Raw genomic sequence first — 16464 nt, 5'->3', positions numbered from 1 at the left:
TGCATAGTGAAAAAACGTTCACTGTGCACAATTCATGATTGTTTGTCACCATTGATGAGATTTGTATGTAAAGTGTCTAAATGTATCTTAATAAATCACACTTACTTTAACATTGACAGAAATAAAGTTAATGTGGTGTCTGTAATAAGTGAAGATGTTAATGATGTTTGTGTTTAATTCTCCTCCGGTGAGAACTTGACAAGAGTTCATGTGTTCATCTGTTATTTACACTTAATGTTCATCTAAGACTGTGTGACTTAAGTGAGTAAATAGATTACTTTAATGATGTATCTTCAAACAGTCATTGCAGTAGTTTCTGTAAAACACCAACAATAACTAGCTGGCAACATTGTTTCCAATATGTAACTATAGAAACAGCAGGTTATGGGTTAACAGTGTAGTGTGTAGCAACAACCTTTGATGTTATCAAAATAGTAATATCCTATAAATAGATACATTAAAGATTTTCAAGAAAATTGTATCATTATTTATCAAAATAATAAAATAAATATATTACTATTTGTTTAACATAAACACAACTACTGTTAATAAGGAAATCCCTGTTTATTTTCTATTTTATTCAATTGCGTTCAACCAGTCCAATATAGTGGCTGCACTTTTTTATTATTATGCATTATTATGTTTTCATGGCCTTTACTAGTTTTATATTAAGGTTACAGATTATGTACAATTTAAAGTTAAAAATGAATTTATTATCATTTTAACATTATTGTAGTGATTGGCATGATGTGGAAAGTGAAAAGTACTAGTATAGTATGCCTCTAGAAAATGACCTGCTGTTTGCTATAGTAAATACAATAATATGTTTTAATGTAACATACTATTAATAATAAATATTGTTATTATTATTTGGTATTATTGTTAGTTATTGTGTTGTTATGTGTCTGACTTGAAACCCAGCCCTGTGTAATACGTCATGTTTCTCAGTTCGACCATTGACACAGGAGACAGAATCAATAAGTGTTTTTGTGAAGTGGGCTGGAAGGTCTCTGAAGGACACTGATGTATGAGACTGGGAGGAGCTGCTGTGGGCTCCAGATGAGCCTCCTCACATCTCAGCGGAGCTCGTGTAAGAGTCAAGCGATGACTACGAGATTATAACAGATTTCATCCCGCTGTTTGAAACCAGTTCGCTTGGTTTGCGCTCATTTTTTGCTCCTCTGTCTTCTACTCGAGTGACATCAGACTAAGGTAAGTGAATGAACACATTTACACTTATGCATTTCTCGGATATAACGTGGCTTACTGGAGAATTAAACTTACACAACAAATTTACACCGACAAATTATAATTTACATTCACTTGCCACCGTTTTATTCAACATCAGTTTTCAGATAATCTCCTTTTTCTGACAGAGTAAATATAAATAGGCTACAAACGGCGGAAATATGACGCAAACAATAAGATATAAAAAGTGAAAGAAGAACAGATTTACGTCGAGATAAAAGGCGTGCTATTCGATTTAAATACGTTCTTGAAATAAACTTTAATAAAGCATCATAAATGGTATGTATGCAAGGGATCAATTTGTGTCAAGTAATCTCATTTATGTACATTGTTGTGACGTCACACTGAGTCAATTCTTCACAATAATACATAAAGTCATTATTAAAGATGGTAAAATAGTAGATGGCTTTTGCTTATTGATTTAAAAAATGATCTTAATTGCAATGTAATCTAATGAAAATTAGCATGTTGTACAGTATCATGTGTAGTAGAGAGTTAACACATGGCTTATTCTCTGTTGATTTGCATTTATTAATACACCACTGTATGGTGCAATAGTTTAGGTTTGGGAACCCTGAATGTACAATGTGTGAATTCTATTTTTAATAAACACTATCTGTTAAATGTCCCGTACAAAAATTTACCATGCGGTTTTACTATAGTAAAAAACAAAAAACATGGTTACTGTAATAAAAAATGGTTATCACAGAAAACCATGGTTTTGAAAACCAAGAAAACCACGATCTACTTGGTTTTGCACCAAGTAATCAATGCACCAAAAAATCCATGGTTACTACACTTGAACCACAAATAAAACATGGTTAATTTTCTTAAGGGGTAAAAATGCTGGATTATTTCAACCCATGATAGGGTCACACATTTTTTATTCTTCCCTACTTAGACACAGAAATCATGAAAACAAGTAAAGAGTACACTTTCACTACGTGTCATATGTTTTAAAAATGCTGTTGTTTCAACCCTTCATGGGTAGGTCAGACCTGGTTAACTTATATCAATGGTTGGGTTTGTCCATATTGTAGTACATACTTCATATTTAACCTACCTTACACACTACATTACTGGACTACATTTATATTGTCAAAGCAAATGGGCTCTATGACTTTCCCAGTAATGTTTTTTGCAAGGGAATCAGTATACTCCTGTGGGGTCTCCCTGGAGTCAGGTCCAACAACAAAGCCATAAACCTCTGGCTGCCTGCTATCGGACCACCTCACATGTTCAAAGCTAAACAGATTCAGCAGCTGTCTGAAATGACACTCAATAAATTCAAAAATCAAGTTTAAGTGTTTCTAAATATTAGCTTATTGCCTGTCATTTGACATATTAAATTGCATGTGTGGATTGTAAGTAAAGACGTCTAGGCTGTACATTAGATTTGAATAGGCACATGCGTGTGCTTTATTAAACTGACTGTTGAGATTCTGTGATCGCAGCCAAACCTGTGGCTTGAAGGTTGGCGCTGGACTAGAGGCCTCTCTTCTGTATTATTTATGAGCTCAGCCTGAAAACAGTTAATACATGACAGGCAGTAAACATGTGTTATATTGTATTGTGTTGACTTGGTCTTTTCTGTAGCCAAGTAGAAATGCAGCTCAACCGGTAGGTCATGGGGCTGGAAACTCCAAGTCATGGGTTTAATTCCCAGTGGACATGTATAAATTATGTATTGGTTAAATGAGCGGCTTGTCATTTGCGACCAAATCTGGCAAATGTTGTTGTTGTTCTCTCCTTTGCTTACTCTAGCTTTAATCATCCTAGTAGCATGGCCTTATAAACTAATGGTACTGTTTAGCTCTCCTACTTGGATAAAAGCGTCTGCCAAATGAATAAATGGAAATGTTAAATGTAAATTTAGTAAAATATTTAAAATTAGGGATGCACTGTTAGAATACAAGTATCGGTATCGGTCCCGATACTAAGCTCATGTACTCATACTCGTAAAAATGCACCGCTTGTTGTGTTTTAAAAATTCTATTGGTGCATTCAAATTTGAATGCACCAATAAGTATCTTGTATAAGTATCAGAGTATCTTGGCACACTCCCGAGATCTGTTATGTACACACAGGAACCTTGTACTCTGGCACCTAGATCGATTGGGACTACAGACCAACCGAGAAAAGAGCAAGCTTTCCCCTGTACAAAGCATCCTCTTTCTCACTATGGAACTCAACTCTGTCTCCATGACAGCGCGGCTGACCACATAACGCACTCAGTCAGTGTTGAACTGCCTGAAACATTTCAAGCAGTCAGCGGTCCCCCTAAACAACTTCAGAGGCTCCTGGGACACATGGAATCCTGACGAAGGGCACGTTGTGGCATCCCAGGCCAGACCTCTGGAACCTCCATGTCTGGCCCTTGGAAGGGACGAGGAGATCCTGAGTGTGTAACCCCTGGCAGTGGTTGAGACCATCACTCAGGCTAGGGCCCGGCCACTAGGCGGCTATACGCCTATAAGTGGCACCTCTTCTCGTCCTGCTGTTCTTCTCGCAAGTAGTTATCATGCTATCAGACCCAAGTAGTTGCTTATTTGGGAACTTGTTGTCCTTCTTACAAGAGAGACTTGAGACTAACCTCTACCCTTCCACACTGAAATGTAAGCATCAGTTCCTTTATCTACCTCGTCTCTTGCCTGTGGAAATGTGACAGCGAGCGCTGTGGCCCTTCTTGATCAACCAGTAATTTAAAGACTCTATTCAGTGAACACATCAAAATGTTTTGGGTTATTAGATTTCCTTTAGCAAATATAGTTCATTCCCTTATTCATTTTCTATATAAGATTATACCGTTTGAGCGGGAGCTCAATGATCTCATGAAACATACATGAAGTCAAGGAGAGCCATCGCTTTAAATCTGGAGCCTTGCAAGGGTTCAATACTTCTGTGGATGATAGTCATAACATTAATAAGAAGTTGTGTTTTTGCTGAAATTAACAGAATAATAACAAAAAGAAAAAACTTTTCTGATCTGAACTGCAGAAATTTCTGTGAGAAGTCTGTAAGAAAATGGTTTGTGGCAACAGTCAGCAAATTCGTATTGGGTTAAATGCATCAATGAAAAGTTTATGGTAATTGAGCTGCTTAATATGTGAGATGATAATACATAAGCGTTATGTTTTTATTATCTTAGAATAAGCTATTTCTATCTACATACACCACAGGTCCCATTGCATGGAATTCGCCATGTTGTTTCTACAGTAGCCCTTAACAAATAAACTGCTCTACAGAGTGCATTTCATAAATACGTTAATCTCCTTTGACAAAAAAGCCAAAACATGAAACATCATTTCCTGGGTCTGCCACCGTTGTGCTTCGAAAGGAAGGGGTGGAGTGAGCCCTTGGTTGCAATTTGCACCTCACTGCTAGATAAGAAGATAAATCTGTAGCAAAACTTGAGAGCATGTAGATTTTACTTTGGGAACTTGTAAAGTAAGTATTTGCACCTGTACACTAAAATGTACAGTTTAATGAGTTTTAAAAACACTACAGTATTTAATTAACGCAAAACTCTAAATCAATAAGTACATTTTATTTATCAAACATACTACTTACTGCTACTTTTTACTCATCATTTTTAAAAATGTTATTTTATGAAATGTATAAATACATTTAATAAACACGTTTTGCCATGATTTTGTGTGCAAATTTTAACCTTCTCTCACATTTTCCAACACAATCGCATAGGAATTCTTAATTTTTCATAAGGGGGCAAATTCGTTTAAATGTGTATGATGTGAATCATTCAAAAACTTACTATTATTAGAAAAAAAGCAAAAGTGAAGCCCCTTCCCAAACCCACCTTACATCACTGGTGCGAAATCAAATTGTACTAAAACATAATAATAAGATCGTATGAATTCACAAATTAGCCACCTTGTAAAATAGTTACAATTTCCTTGAGATTATGTTGAGAAATTACTTTATGGAAGTGTTTTATTTGACAGACACTAAACATACCAACTACTGGATGCAAAGTATTGAGTTTCAAAAGATTGTTTCACCTCCAAAGTTGTACAGTATAGTATAGTGTTTACATTTAGGACATGCGTATGCAAATGCCTCATCATGCCATTTCTTTCTTGATCTTGTGGCAGAATCATGGCAGGATCCCTTGTTTAATGTGGAATGAGGCATTTTGGCGTGGGTTCTTCCTCCTTGTCACTTAAGTGTTCATAAATGAACAATTACACAGAATAGCAAAAACAGGTGTATAAAAATTTTTTCAACAAGGAATAGCCTATAATAAATATATTCCCCCAAATCCAGATGTTTTTCCAACAGAACGTGAACATGGCTTTGTCAGCATTCTGTTATGATGGAAAAATTATAAAACAGTCTTGGATGAGATTATTGTACAATTGCCATGTCAACACATCATCATGCAGTTCATCTTTATATAAAATCTATAATGTAGTAATGTATAAAATTAGACAAACAAAGTCTGTAAGAAATATTTTTACAAAACATTATATGACGATTTGGTCAAATTTATCACAAGTCAAATTTTTATTGCACTAATAGTTTCCAGACAGTACAAAATAAAGCTCTCTTTTATAATTAGGCCTTACAATGATAAGTCTTACAATTAAACCTGGAAAACAATAGAAATTCACCAAATGCCTCTTGTAGCTAAAGTTTATATTCATAAGTTAATTAATAAAATGTATAATAAATACTTCTTTCATTTTAAACTAGATTTGAATCGTTAAAAAACATCTAAAATAAACAGTATTGTCTCTTTCTCTGTCTATTCGGAAGGTTTCCTCTCTTTTCAAACAGGCGTCTTTACACTTAGACAGCTGATAGATCATATGTTAGGCATCTCATCGGTTGCCGTGGTAACTGCAGAGATGAGCGGGAAGGTGTGAAAGTGCAGGAATGAGGGTGTCGTTCCTTTGTCTTCTTTTAGATCTCAAGACCTGCAGGCTACCTGCATGATTCTTAATGCAAGATTCTTCAAAACTATTTTCTAAGGTGGTCCACGTTCTGACGTCCAGTATAAGTAAAAAAAAGAGGTGAGACAGTTTTTTTAATACGTTGAGACAATTCCAAACCAAGGATAAGTACAAGCAAATTGTCGTCCTTCTTTTGGATTTGAATTGTGTAACTCTAAATAGAAAAGACAAAGTATAATATTTCTTAAAGTAAGCCGTGGCCTGTTGTTAGATGGTTATTGAAGGTAAGTTTTATTATGGCATGCTTTATGTTGGACTTTTAAAGGCAGCTTGATAATTAATGTTGGACGTGATTTGGACTGTGATACTTTATAGCAAAGTGCCAATATTTGTCCTGTATCACTGTACTTGGAGACACTTTGCACAGTGACTTTTCCTGCCCTCTGTAATCCCGTGGCTTTAGTATCATTGCGCTGCATTGTACACCATCCAGCAAATGAGATTACAAAGAGCTCTCTAAAATGGATGGCTTCAAAAACGTTTCTTTAATAATACGGCTGGTAAACCTGAATCGTTGCATGCTAAACCTCTGTGTGTCATCATTTACTCGTATTTTCAATTTCTCTTTGTGATATTTTAGCTCTGTTAGTTTTCATGAAATATTTTGTCCTTCTTTCCTTATTTCTCCTTATGTCACTCACAGGTTAAAGTACGGTGAAGAATGAGGAGGGGAATTGGTTACTTACGATGCAATAAAACCAAACCATAATCTCTCATAATCACTAGAGAATAAAGACGATTTTGTTTGTCGAAGTGAAAACTAAGGGAACGATGGGGAGAAAGAAGATCCAGATCACACGCATAATGGATGAGAGAAACCGACAGGTGAGAACTGTGGTCAAAACTCACATGAAGATAGTAAAATAAAAATGCAAGCTATTTTAAGATTTAAACGCAGATGGTGGTAGAGAGACAAACGATAGCCAGTTTAGCTTTAAACTCCCCATGAACTGGAAGTTGCGATCGTTTTTCATTTCCATATTCTGACACATTTCCGAGTAAAAATAAATTTCAAAGGAGAAAATGATTGGCTTGTGGTGTGTAACATACTGACAGTTGAAGGGGAGGAGTTAGCGGATGCTCCGCCCAAGTCGTCTAATTTACGTCATTAAAAAACAAGAATTGTTATTATAAATTTTTGGAGGATCTATCGACAGAAATGCAACATGACATACATAACTTTATCTTCAGAGATCCATAAAGACCATAATGAAGTGTTATGTTTTTATTACATCAGAATGAGATATTTCTATCTACAAACACCACGGGTCATCTTACAAGGAACGCGCCATGTTGTTTCTACAGTAGCCCTAAAGGAACAAACTTCTCTACAGAGCGTGTTTTGTAAATACGTTATCTCCTTGGGGAAAGAAGCAAAAACATGACGACATTTTTGTTCTGTGTCAGCCACCATAGAGCATCAAAAGGGAGGGGGAGGGTGGAGTGAGCCTAGGTTGCAATTCGCAACCTCACCACTATATAGCAAAATTTTATACACTGTAGTGGAAGTAAATATTGTTTTCTTTTCTTTTCTATGTAAATATCACAGTATATAATGTGTTACAATTTCATACAAATTATGTTAATGAGACATCTGTAACATTGCTCTCTTGTCATCAACATACAGATTGGCAATCCGGATGTAATTTCTTTTTTTAAAAGTTACAGTCTTTTAATAATTTGTAGTATTCTAGTTGCATTTTTGATGGTGTGATGCTTTGCTACTTGTGAGTTTGCAGTCTGAATTGACCTTCATGGGACAAAATATCAGGGTACCTTAAAAACTAAAAATATTACATTCACACATTTTTGTGAATCTGAGGTTCTTGACTTGGACTAAATTGTTACTAAATTGAGGGTTTTAAAAACATAAATTGAGTCGGAAACAAAATTATTCCCAAACCCCTCAATTAAAAACTAGATCAAACCTAAGGCATCACTATTTCTTTTCCATTAGTTTTCATTTCCCGAGACCTATAGAACACATTCATTCCTAGCCCAGATGATTTATGTCTGTTCAGATGACCTCACAGGAGCACAGAATTCCTCTGAAACTTGTTTAATGAGCGTTCAGACAGACTTCAGGTTTGTCGGGTGGATTCAGGTCGACTCACCTCTCACACAGGAGCTGTTGTCTGGGTCTGTCTCTGTGCGGTGTGGTCGCTGTAATTTGGGCGGTTCGGGGCTCCACATCTCACATTAACCGTCTGATGGCTTGTACAGAATCTCTCTCTACATCTGATGGTCATCAATCAAAACAAAACCACATAGACAGCCCTGAATTTACCCAAGGTCTTAATTTAACACTTTAAGACCAGGGTCACAGACCCCATCCTGTCTGGTAGATTATTTTGGCATATAGAGTATTTTTATCAGTAATTTACACAAATGGTTTTAGTCATAGACAAACATTTGTAGAAATGAATTCCCGAAATGAATCATTAATACAGGATTATAATACACCCTGTACACCATGGTACTGTATGAGATGGTAACCCAGTGATACATTTCATGCCACTATATAAATATCATATTCAAATACCTTGGTATTAACATCATAGTCTTGAGGTACTTCTAAGAATTTCATTGTAATACTATGGTATATTATCATGATAATCATGGAACAATGCCCTGACACGTGGTATTACCGTGCTACCCGGTAAAAACGTGATTTTACACTGTTACATTGACATCAGACAGCAGAAAAGCTTGTTCTTAGTTAGTGTTACATGCACGGCTGTAGGAATTTGGTCGTCAGCAGTGAAGTGGTGGGATTCCTCCGGGAGAACAGATAATTGGCAGAAAACATGAGATGATCTGGCAACCCTGACAGCTCGGCCCACCCTGACAGTTATGATAAGCCAAAGCAAAGAATGAGTTTTTCTGATGCTATTTATGATCCTCCTCTTGCAATATAGTATCACAGAGGTACCATGGGTTTTTGGAAATGTACTAAACTAGTACCATTATTTTGAAATAAAAAATATTTTTTTCGATATTAATTAAAAAACTTGAATTGTAATTAAACCAAAAACATATTTAGTTATGAACTGGAACATGCTGGACATCAATTGTTTTGGTTGGCGGTCTTATTTTTCCTGATGTTTGATTGCATACAATCTGTGATAAATTTCTATATTTTATGAAATGCCAATAAATCCCATCTATATATTAGACGTCCTTCTTCGGCCCCCCGGATCCACTGCTCAGGAGTGCAATGTAAAAATATATATTGCTCAATATGAGCATGCCATTAGCATCAAAAAGCTTATTGGTTTGATTAATTTGATGCCTTTAAACAATTTTCATTATGCATTTTTTGTTTTTTTATCATTGTATATAATAGCATTATTTATAAGCTTATGAAGGCATGTGTTTTTTTTTAGGTAACTTTCACAAAGAGAAAGTTCGGTCTGATGAAGAAGGCGTACGAGCTCAGTGTTTTGTGTGACTGTGAAATAGCCCTGATAATCTTCAACAGTTCCAATAAGCTCTTCCAGTACGCCAGCACGGACATGGACAAGGTGTTACTCAAGTACACCGAATACAATGAGCCCCATGAGAGCAGAACCAACTCTGATATCGTGAAAGTAAGTGGCTACACGTTTAAAAAGCTGTTAAATTCAAAAGCAGAATAATACATTTTTCTACTTATCTTATTTTGTTACAGCATCAATCTCAATTAGTTATTTGCTCTGATTTACTTTCCGGTATTACATGGGTTGTTTGTAAAGACTAATTGAAACCTTTGCTTCATTTAAAAAGTGATATTTTAAAGAAAATTGTCGTATTGATCACAGATTTCTAATAAGTAGTGGTCTTGAAACTTCAAATTTTGGGCCAGGTCGGTCCATGTAAAAGAAATATCACAGACAAGATATCTGTCCGAACACAGTAGGGGACTGTGAATAAAGTTCACACATAACATATAAATATGTTATATAAATATATTTTAGAGTGTGGTGGTGATGTCTTTGATGTTGAGCAACCATTGTGTTGTCTGTTTATAACCTGTTAGCTTTCTACTTCTGGTGATTGTATTTCGGCTTCCAAATTCATAAATAGTATGTTCAATTGTAAAAATTATATTAAATATTATAAAGCTTTGTTAATCACAGAGCTTATATTTTTTACAATCTTCCAAAAGTCTATGGGAAAGAGATTTAGGCTTTCTAATTAACCAGTGCGGTGCTCACTTGTGGGTTTGGCTACAAATTTACATCTTCCCTGCGGAACTTTTGCTGCTGACACTAAAAGGGCTCATCTTGAACCTAAAGTTTCAGAAGAGATCTTAACAATATCACAAACTGAGCTCAGATTTGTCAAGTCTGCAATTCAAAGTCCATATTTTTTTATATGAACATTTCTTGTCAAATTTCCCATAATCCAAATTATTTACCAAATGAATCTAGGCAGTAAAGGCGTGCAGATTGCATGTGGGCCTGCACCTGACCGGATATCACAGAGTCAGCCCTTGATAAATTACACTAATGCATATAGTGCCAGCAGCATCTGGGTGTGCAGTCTGCATTTACTGCCTCTGTAATACAGTTAGCAGAGAGAAGAGCCGCATTTGGACCGCGCTAGCCGGTGTAATTGTAGATCACTGTCTTCTCTGAGACACACACTCGAATAACATGTGCATCTCCAAATGCATTTCAGTATATGAAGCTAACTGAGCTTATTCTTCAATTTACAATTTGCAGTGGCATTATTTTCATCTGTTGGAAACTGTACGTGCTGATAAAATACATTTATTGCATTACATTATACATCAACAAATATAATCATCTTTTAGGTCACCTTTTTTTTCTCTATGATACCCCAAAACAGAACCTGCACAAAATTGCATGAGGTGTCATTGGTTGACTGTGAATGTCTAAAAAAAACATGAAATTAGTTATACATTTTTATTTTCTTGTATTTATGTTTTGCAAACAGTTAGTTTGCGCAGAACATTGTTTTAAAAATATTTAATTGGATTTCGTTACCAAACACTAACGTACAATTGCTATTCTCTTGTAATAAGCAAGCGGTGAATCATCAATCTTTTGAATCTTTTTTCCAGAAGAGAAGGACTATAAATATGTAGAGCTGCTAATGTTATCATTAGGAGCAATATAAAATACAATTAAAGGCACTCCAAAAGGTTTGTCACAGCGATGCCATAAAAGAACCATTTTGAATCCCCAAAGAGCCGTTCCATTCATACCTTCTTATAGACTAAAACACCTTTTAACAAGAAGCACATGGTTCTACGAATGTCAAAGGTTCTTTATGGAACCATACATGGCACATTTATTTTGCATATGGATGACCACAAAGCTACCAAACCTTGAGTAAGAGCTTTCATGGGCCTTTAGAGAAAACTGATTATTCATCATTCTGTAGCTATATGTTGTTGCTAAAGGCACGTGGACAGATTTACTGGAAATGCTGCTAATTGGTTGTAGCTAAAAATAAGGACACAGTTATATCTTACATTCATACTCAGAGACCGGAAATATTATCAGTCAAAGGTTTAGCACTATCGTCTGTCTGTTGCGATTAGCATGCATGAATGAAAATGACCTGCGTGCACCAGGAATGTGATTCTGAATCCAAGCATTTATATGAAGCATACCTTCATATTACCAGATATAGCTCAACAATGTGCTCTGTATTGGCAAGCAATAAAATGTAAGCTCTGATTGGCATTGCCATTGTGAATGTGATATATTCTTCTCTAAAAGAATGAAGTCTAAATATATTTCACACGAGATTAATAAGACTTTGTTCAGGATACGATTCACAAACCTCTTGTCCTGAAGTCATAATTGTATCTACTACAGTAAATTTATTTTGATTGAGTTATTGTTATACAGTATTATAGCTTGGTTTCCCTTTCGGTTACGTTAAAATTTAAAATTAGGTTTTATTTTTATATTTTAACTTTTTATGTTAATATTGGTTAAATTTTAATCAGCTTTGTTCTTTTGACATTTCATTATTTTGTGTATAATTTGTTATTACAACTGTAAATATATTTTTTTCCGTTTTAGTTAATTTTCTTCTGTTAATATAATGTAATTAAAAAGAAGAAATATAATTGTTATTACATTATAACTGTATTAATTAATATTATTATATTATTATGATAATATTTAATGACAATATTTTATTTGACTTTATTAGATACAATGAACAGAAACTTATCAACACTTTTAGTTTTACTAGTACTACCTTCCAATGTCCATCAGTATCCAGACTAGAGGTACGGTCACGTTGTATCATTCTCTGCTCCTCACTTCAGGTGTTAAACAAGAAGGAACAGAGAGGCTGTGAAAGCCCAGACCCGGACACTTCATATGTCATCACCCCTCACACAGAAGAGAAATATCAGAAGATCAACGAAGAGTTTGACAATATGATGAGAAATCATAAAATCGTAAGCAGAGATCTTTAATTCCTTATTGTTCACCTCACAACCGTTTGTTTTATCTTGGCTTCTCTGTTTCAACCAGCCGGCTGTTTTAGGCCAGCAGACTTTCTGTCTGCCCATCACTTTGCCCGTTAGCAACCCGGCTTCACTCTCCTACAGTACGGACAGCTCACTGGACACCCCGGCGTCTCTCAGCGGGACGGGTGTACTGTCCCTGTCCTCTAGTGGTCTCCAGAACACTGATTCTGCCCCTGTCCTGGGTTAGTATCTATATCATTGGCAGTTCTGTTTGTTTTATTGTACTGTATGTTTTCATTTTTATTACTTTTTTTATCAGATGGTGTGCCGACCTCCTCCGTTGCCACATCTCCAAATGGTGTTCACTCCCCCCTGTGGGTAAGTTTGAAAGGAAAAAAGATGGCATGTGGCATCTTGTCAGGCAACACAGAAAATGACCCATTGATGTTTTAGAGTTTCATCCAACTCAGCACCAGTCTCTACTTTTTGTATTCAGCAAACGGCTCCATCGGTAGTTCTGAAGGAAGAGCCGTACAGCAAAAATCTTCATTGCTGACGGGCCGAAGACCTGAGCTGAAAGTACGCATCCCTCCTGTTCGCAGCGGCTCTCCAGGGGTCAGTTTACACCGTCATCTCTCGTTACAAAAATCATGCCATGGCGAAATGCCTTTTCAGGAACGTTCTGGAGTGATTAACATTTGGTATATTGGTTTGGATAATTTATTTACTAAAAAACTTTTTATTAAAATTTGCTGCACTGTATCACAGGGTTCCTCACCCTTGAGGTACCCTTGAGAGTTTTGCTCCAGCCCTGATCAAACACACCTGAGCAAGCAAATCAAGGTGTTCTGGATCGCTAGAAAATCACAGGTAGGCTGTTGGGGTTGGAGCTAAACTCTGCAGTGCTCCGTACCTCCAGGGTAAGATTTGAGGAACCCTGCTGTTTCAAATTGAGCACACACATTAGTCCCATCCATATGTTGTGTGTCCCTCTAGTGGTTGAATGATGAACTTCAGCCAAACATAAATCTTAAATTATTTTGTTTAAATGTATGTTGTTAATGTTATTCATTTTTATTCTCTTCTTACACAACTTGTACTGAAGTATATTACAGTTGTATTTGTATATTACAGTTTATCTTTTAAATCTCATACTCATTTTATTAGCTCAGACTTTGAAAACTGCACAGTCACTTTTTACCTTTATATTTATTTTCTACACAAATCGATTTGTTTTCTCTTACCACTCTCTTTCTTTATTAAACCTCAGAGAGTAAACAGCCCCCAATCCAACCAATCACTCAGCACGCCAGTGGTTTCCGTGGCAACCCCAAGTCTGCATCCCCAGGGCCTTGTTTACTCAGCCATGACCTCATCTTATGATACAGGTCTATAAACCACATCCCAGATCCTGTCGGACAGCTCAACAACTGGTAATCATTTACCTGAAACTACGACTGTTTCATTTCTTTTAGATTTTGCCCTGAACAGTGCAGAACCAAGTACTTTACATGGCTTCAGTTCACCAGAGTGTATCACGTCAGGTCCAGAGTCATCATGGGAACATTGTCAGTCGGTTCAAACAGGGTTCAGTACTCAAAGGTGAGATACATAATGTCACTCGGCCATCTACACAACCATTGACATTTTCATAGATATTGCGATAATATTGTTATCCTAAATTCTTTTGGCCACGTGTAGTATAAAAAATATGATGTTTCGACAGTCGTGTTTGAGTAAAGGCAGTCATCCCATTCTGGGTGTAAATACATTTAAATAAAAAAAATCAGTAAACTCGTTCTTTAAAGGAGAGGGATTAAAAATCAAATAAATTAGCGAAGAACTTTTATTTTTGGAATTGATGTGATGCACATCCTTCTCATCTTCAGAACCACACATCCACAACCCTTCGATTCAAACTCCATCATCATCAAATCAGAGCCAACCTCTCCACCCAGAGAACATGCCCACTCGCTGTACCCCAACATCCACATCGTGCCTCTTCCCGACACCACACAGGAATTAGGACGTTCTCCTGCAGACAGCTTCAGCTCCTCTGGCAGTTCATACGAGGGTAGCGACCGTGAGGACCAGCGGGTGGACTCTCTCCCAGTTACTGTGACCCAGAGACATGGGAGTAGATCATCGCCAGGTACGGAAGACCAGGATGACCCATCATTCAAACGCATGCGAACTGACAGCTGGGTGACTTAAGACCAAGACTGCTTCGAAGTAACAATAAATTAAGTTTTTGTGTTGCAAATATGGGCGCTGCTGTTGTATCCTGCGTTGTGCAGCAAATAATGTGAAGACACATTCGTTAAAAACTGATGTTTCTTTGAAGAGGAAATACTAAGACGGTTCACGTAATTGTATACTGGTAACAGGGTAAACAAACTAAATTATTCAGTGTCTGTAACTTTAGCTTGTCGTATTATTTACAAGCCAAATGTATAATTTTATCTTGTGATTCCTTTATCAGAGCAACATAATTATATTGACTGACACTAACTGTTTCTCAGCGTGTTTGAGTTGATTTCCTAGTTATGAAGTTTTATGAGAACTAACAGCTGATAAAATAGAAAATGTATGGCATGGTTACTTACAGGTAACTTTCAGGTGAACTTCAGGTATATATCAACTGGCGAACTTCAAATGACACTTTTAGTTCCGCTAAGTTTGACGATACTGGATTGGTTTCATCAGCTGTCACTTAAAGGTGCTGTGTGTAATTTTTTGGAAGATCTTTTGACAGAATTGCAATATAATATACATAACTATGTCTTTAGAGGTGCATAAAGACCTTACATAATGAAGCGTCATGTTTTTATCAGCTTAGAATGAGTAATTTCTATCTGCATACGCAGCGGTTCCCCTTACATGGAATTTGCCATGTTGTTTCTATAGAAGCCCTAAACGGACAAACTGCTCTACAGAGTGCGTTTCGTACGTTATCTCCTTCGACAGAAGCTTGGAAACGCAATGACTTCTTTACTCTGTGTCAGCCACCATAGTGCTTCGAAAGGGGGGAGTGAGGCGTTGGTTGTAATTCACAACTAGGTGCCGGTAAAATCTCCACATTGCTCCTTTAAACTTGGCAATACCGCAGTTTAAATTTATTATTACTATTTTGTAGGAAAAACATGATGAAATGTTTGTTATCTATTTTACTTTTATAATGTGATGTATTTCTGCATGAAACAAAATAGTAACAATAACTACAAACACTATGGGATAACTAAATAAATTCTTCTTTGGAATAAAGTGCACGGGCAAATAGTGCACATTAAGACCAGGAATGTGCATTAAGAAAGCCAAATTTAACATTTCAGTTATAGCTGGAATCCATCTCCTTCGCCTCTCTATCGCCATCTCTGTTTGAAACATAGAATTTTAGGTTACTTTACTTATCCATTCATGGATTGAAATCAAATAACGTTAAAACGACATTTCCAACGAAATCGCACACCTCAACCATTGTGTAATTTATTTAGCAGAATTTTTTAATGCTCAGTATGTGGTTTTGTTTATTTTTAACCAAAGGTTACAGATCTAAGGGAAGATTTTGATTTCATGTGAAGTAAAAAAACCACAATATCCGTGTAAGAGACTATCACACTCCTCGGTAAGTATCATGGTTTAGTTGTGAATTAGATGTTTGATGAACTCTACACAATGTAAATATTGTAAAGTGACTTTAGAAATTCTGATTACACGAGTATTTAAAATATATATGAAGCATAATTAAATGTCTTTTATAGTGTCTTTTATATTCTTTATTCAGTCCGAATGTAATAGGAATAT

General features: G+C 36.2%; 1 protein-coding gene across 1 annotated transcript; it reads left to right on the top strand.

Annotated features, from left to right (window-relative positions):
- Nucleotides 1-1110: 1110 nt before the first annotated feature.
- On the top strand, nt 1111-15560 carry mef2ab (myocyte enhancer factor 2ab). The gene is made up of 11 exons (XM_056743106.1): nt 1111-1212; nt 6176-6281; nt 6865-7046; nt 9608-9811; nt 12514-12648; nt 12725-12902; nt 12980-13038; nt 13114-13275; nt 13931-14048; nt 14136-14262; nt 14550-15560. The coding sequence occupies exons 3-11, from the start codon at nt 6993-6995 to the stop codon at nt 14872-14874; spliced, it is 1362 nt and encodes a 453-aa protein (XP_056599084.1). The 5' UTR covers nt 1111-1212; nt 6176-6281; nt 6865-6992; the 3' UTR covers nt 14875-15560.
- The last annotated feature ends 904 nt before the right edge of the window (nt 15561-16464 follow it).

Source organism: Triplophysa dalaica, chromosome 1 (genome assembly GCF_015846415.1).
Source record: "Triplophysa dalaica isolate WHDGS20190420 chromosome 1, ASM1584641v1, whole genome shotgun sequence".
In the NCBI taxonomy this organism is placed as follows: domain Eukaryota; kingdom Metazoa; phylum Chordata; class Actinopteri; order Cypriniformes; family Nemacheilidae; genus Triplophysa; species Triplophysa dalaica.
Note: the sequence above shows the minus strand (reverse complement) of the source record. Positions and strands in the feature narration are given on the sequence as shown.

Bases quoted from the DNA above. Each gene is read 5' to 3' on its own strand.
- mef2ab (XM_056743106.1), top strand. From the start codon at position 6,993: ATGGGGAGAAAGAAGATCCAGATCACACGCATAATGGATGAGAGAAAC. The intron at 9,812-12,513 runs GTAAGTGGCTAC...TCCTCACTTCAG, and splicing joins CCAACTCTGATATCGTGAAA to GTGTTAAACAAGAAGGAACA. The intron at 12,649-12,724 runs GTAAGCAGAGAT...TGTTTCAACCAG, and splicing joins TGATGAGAAATCATAAAATC to CCGGCTGTTTTAGGCCAGCA.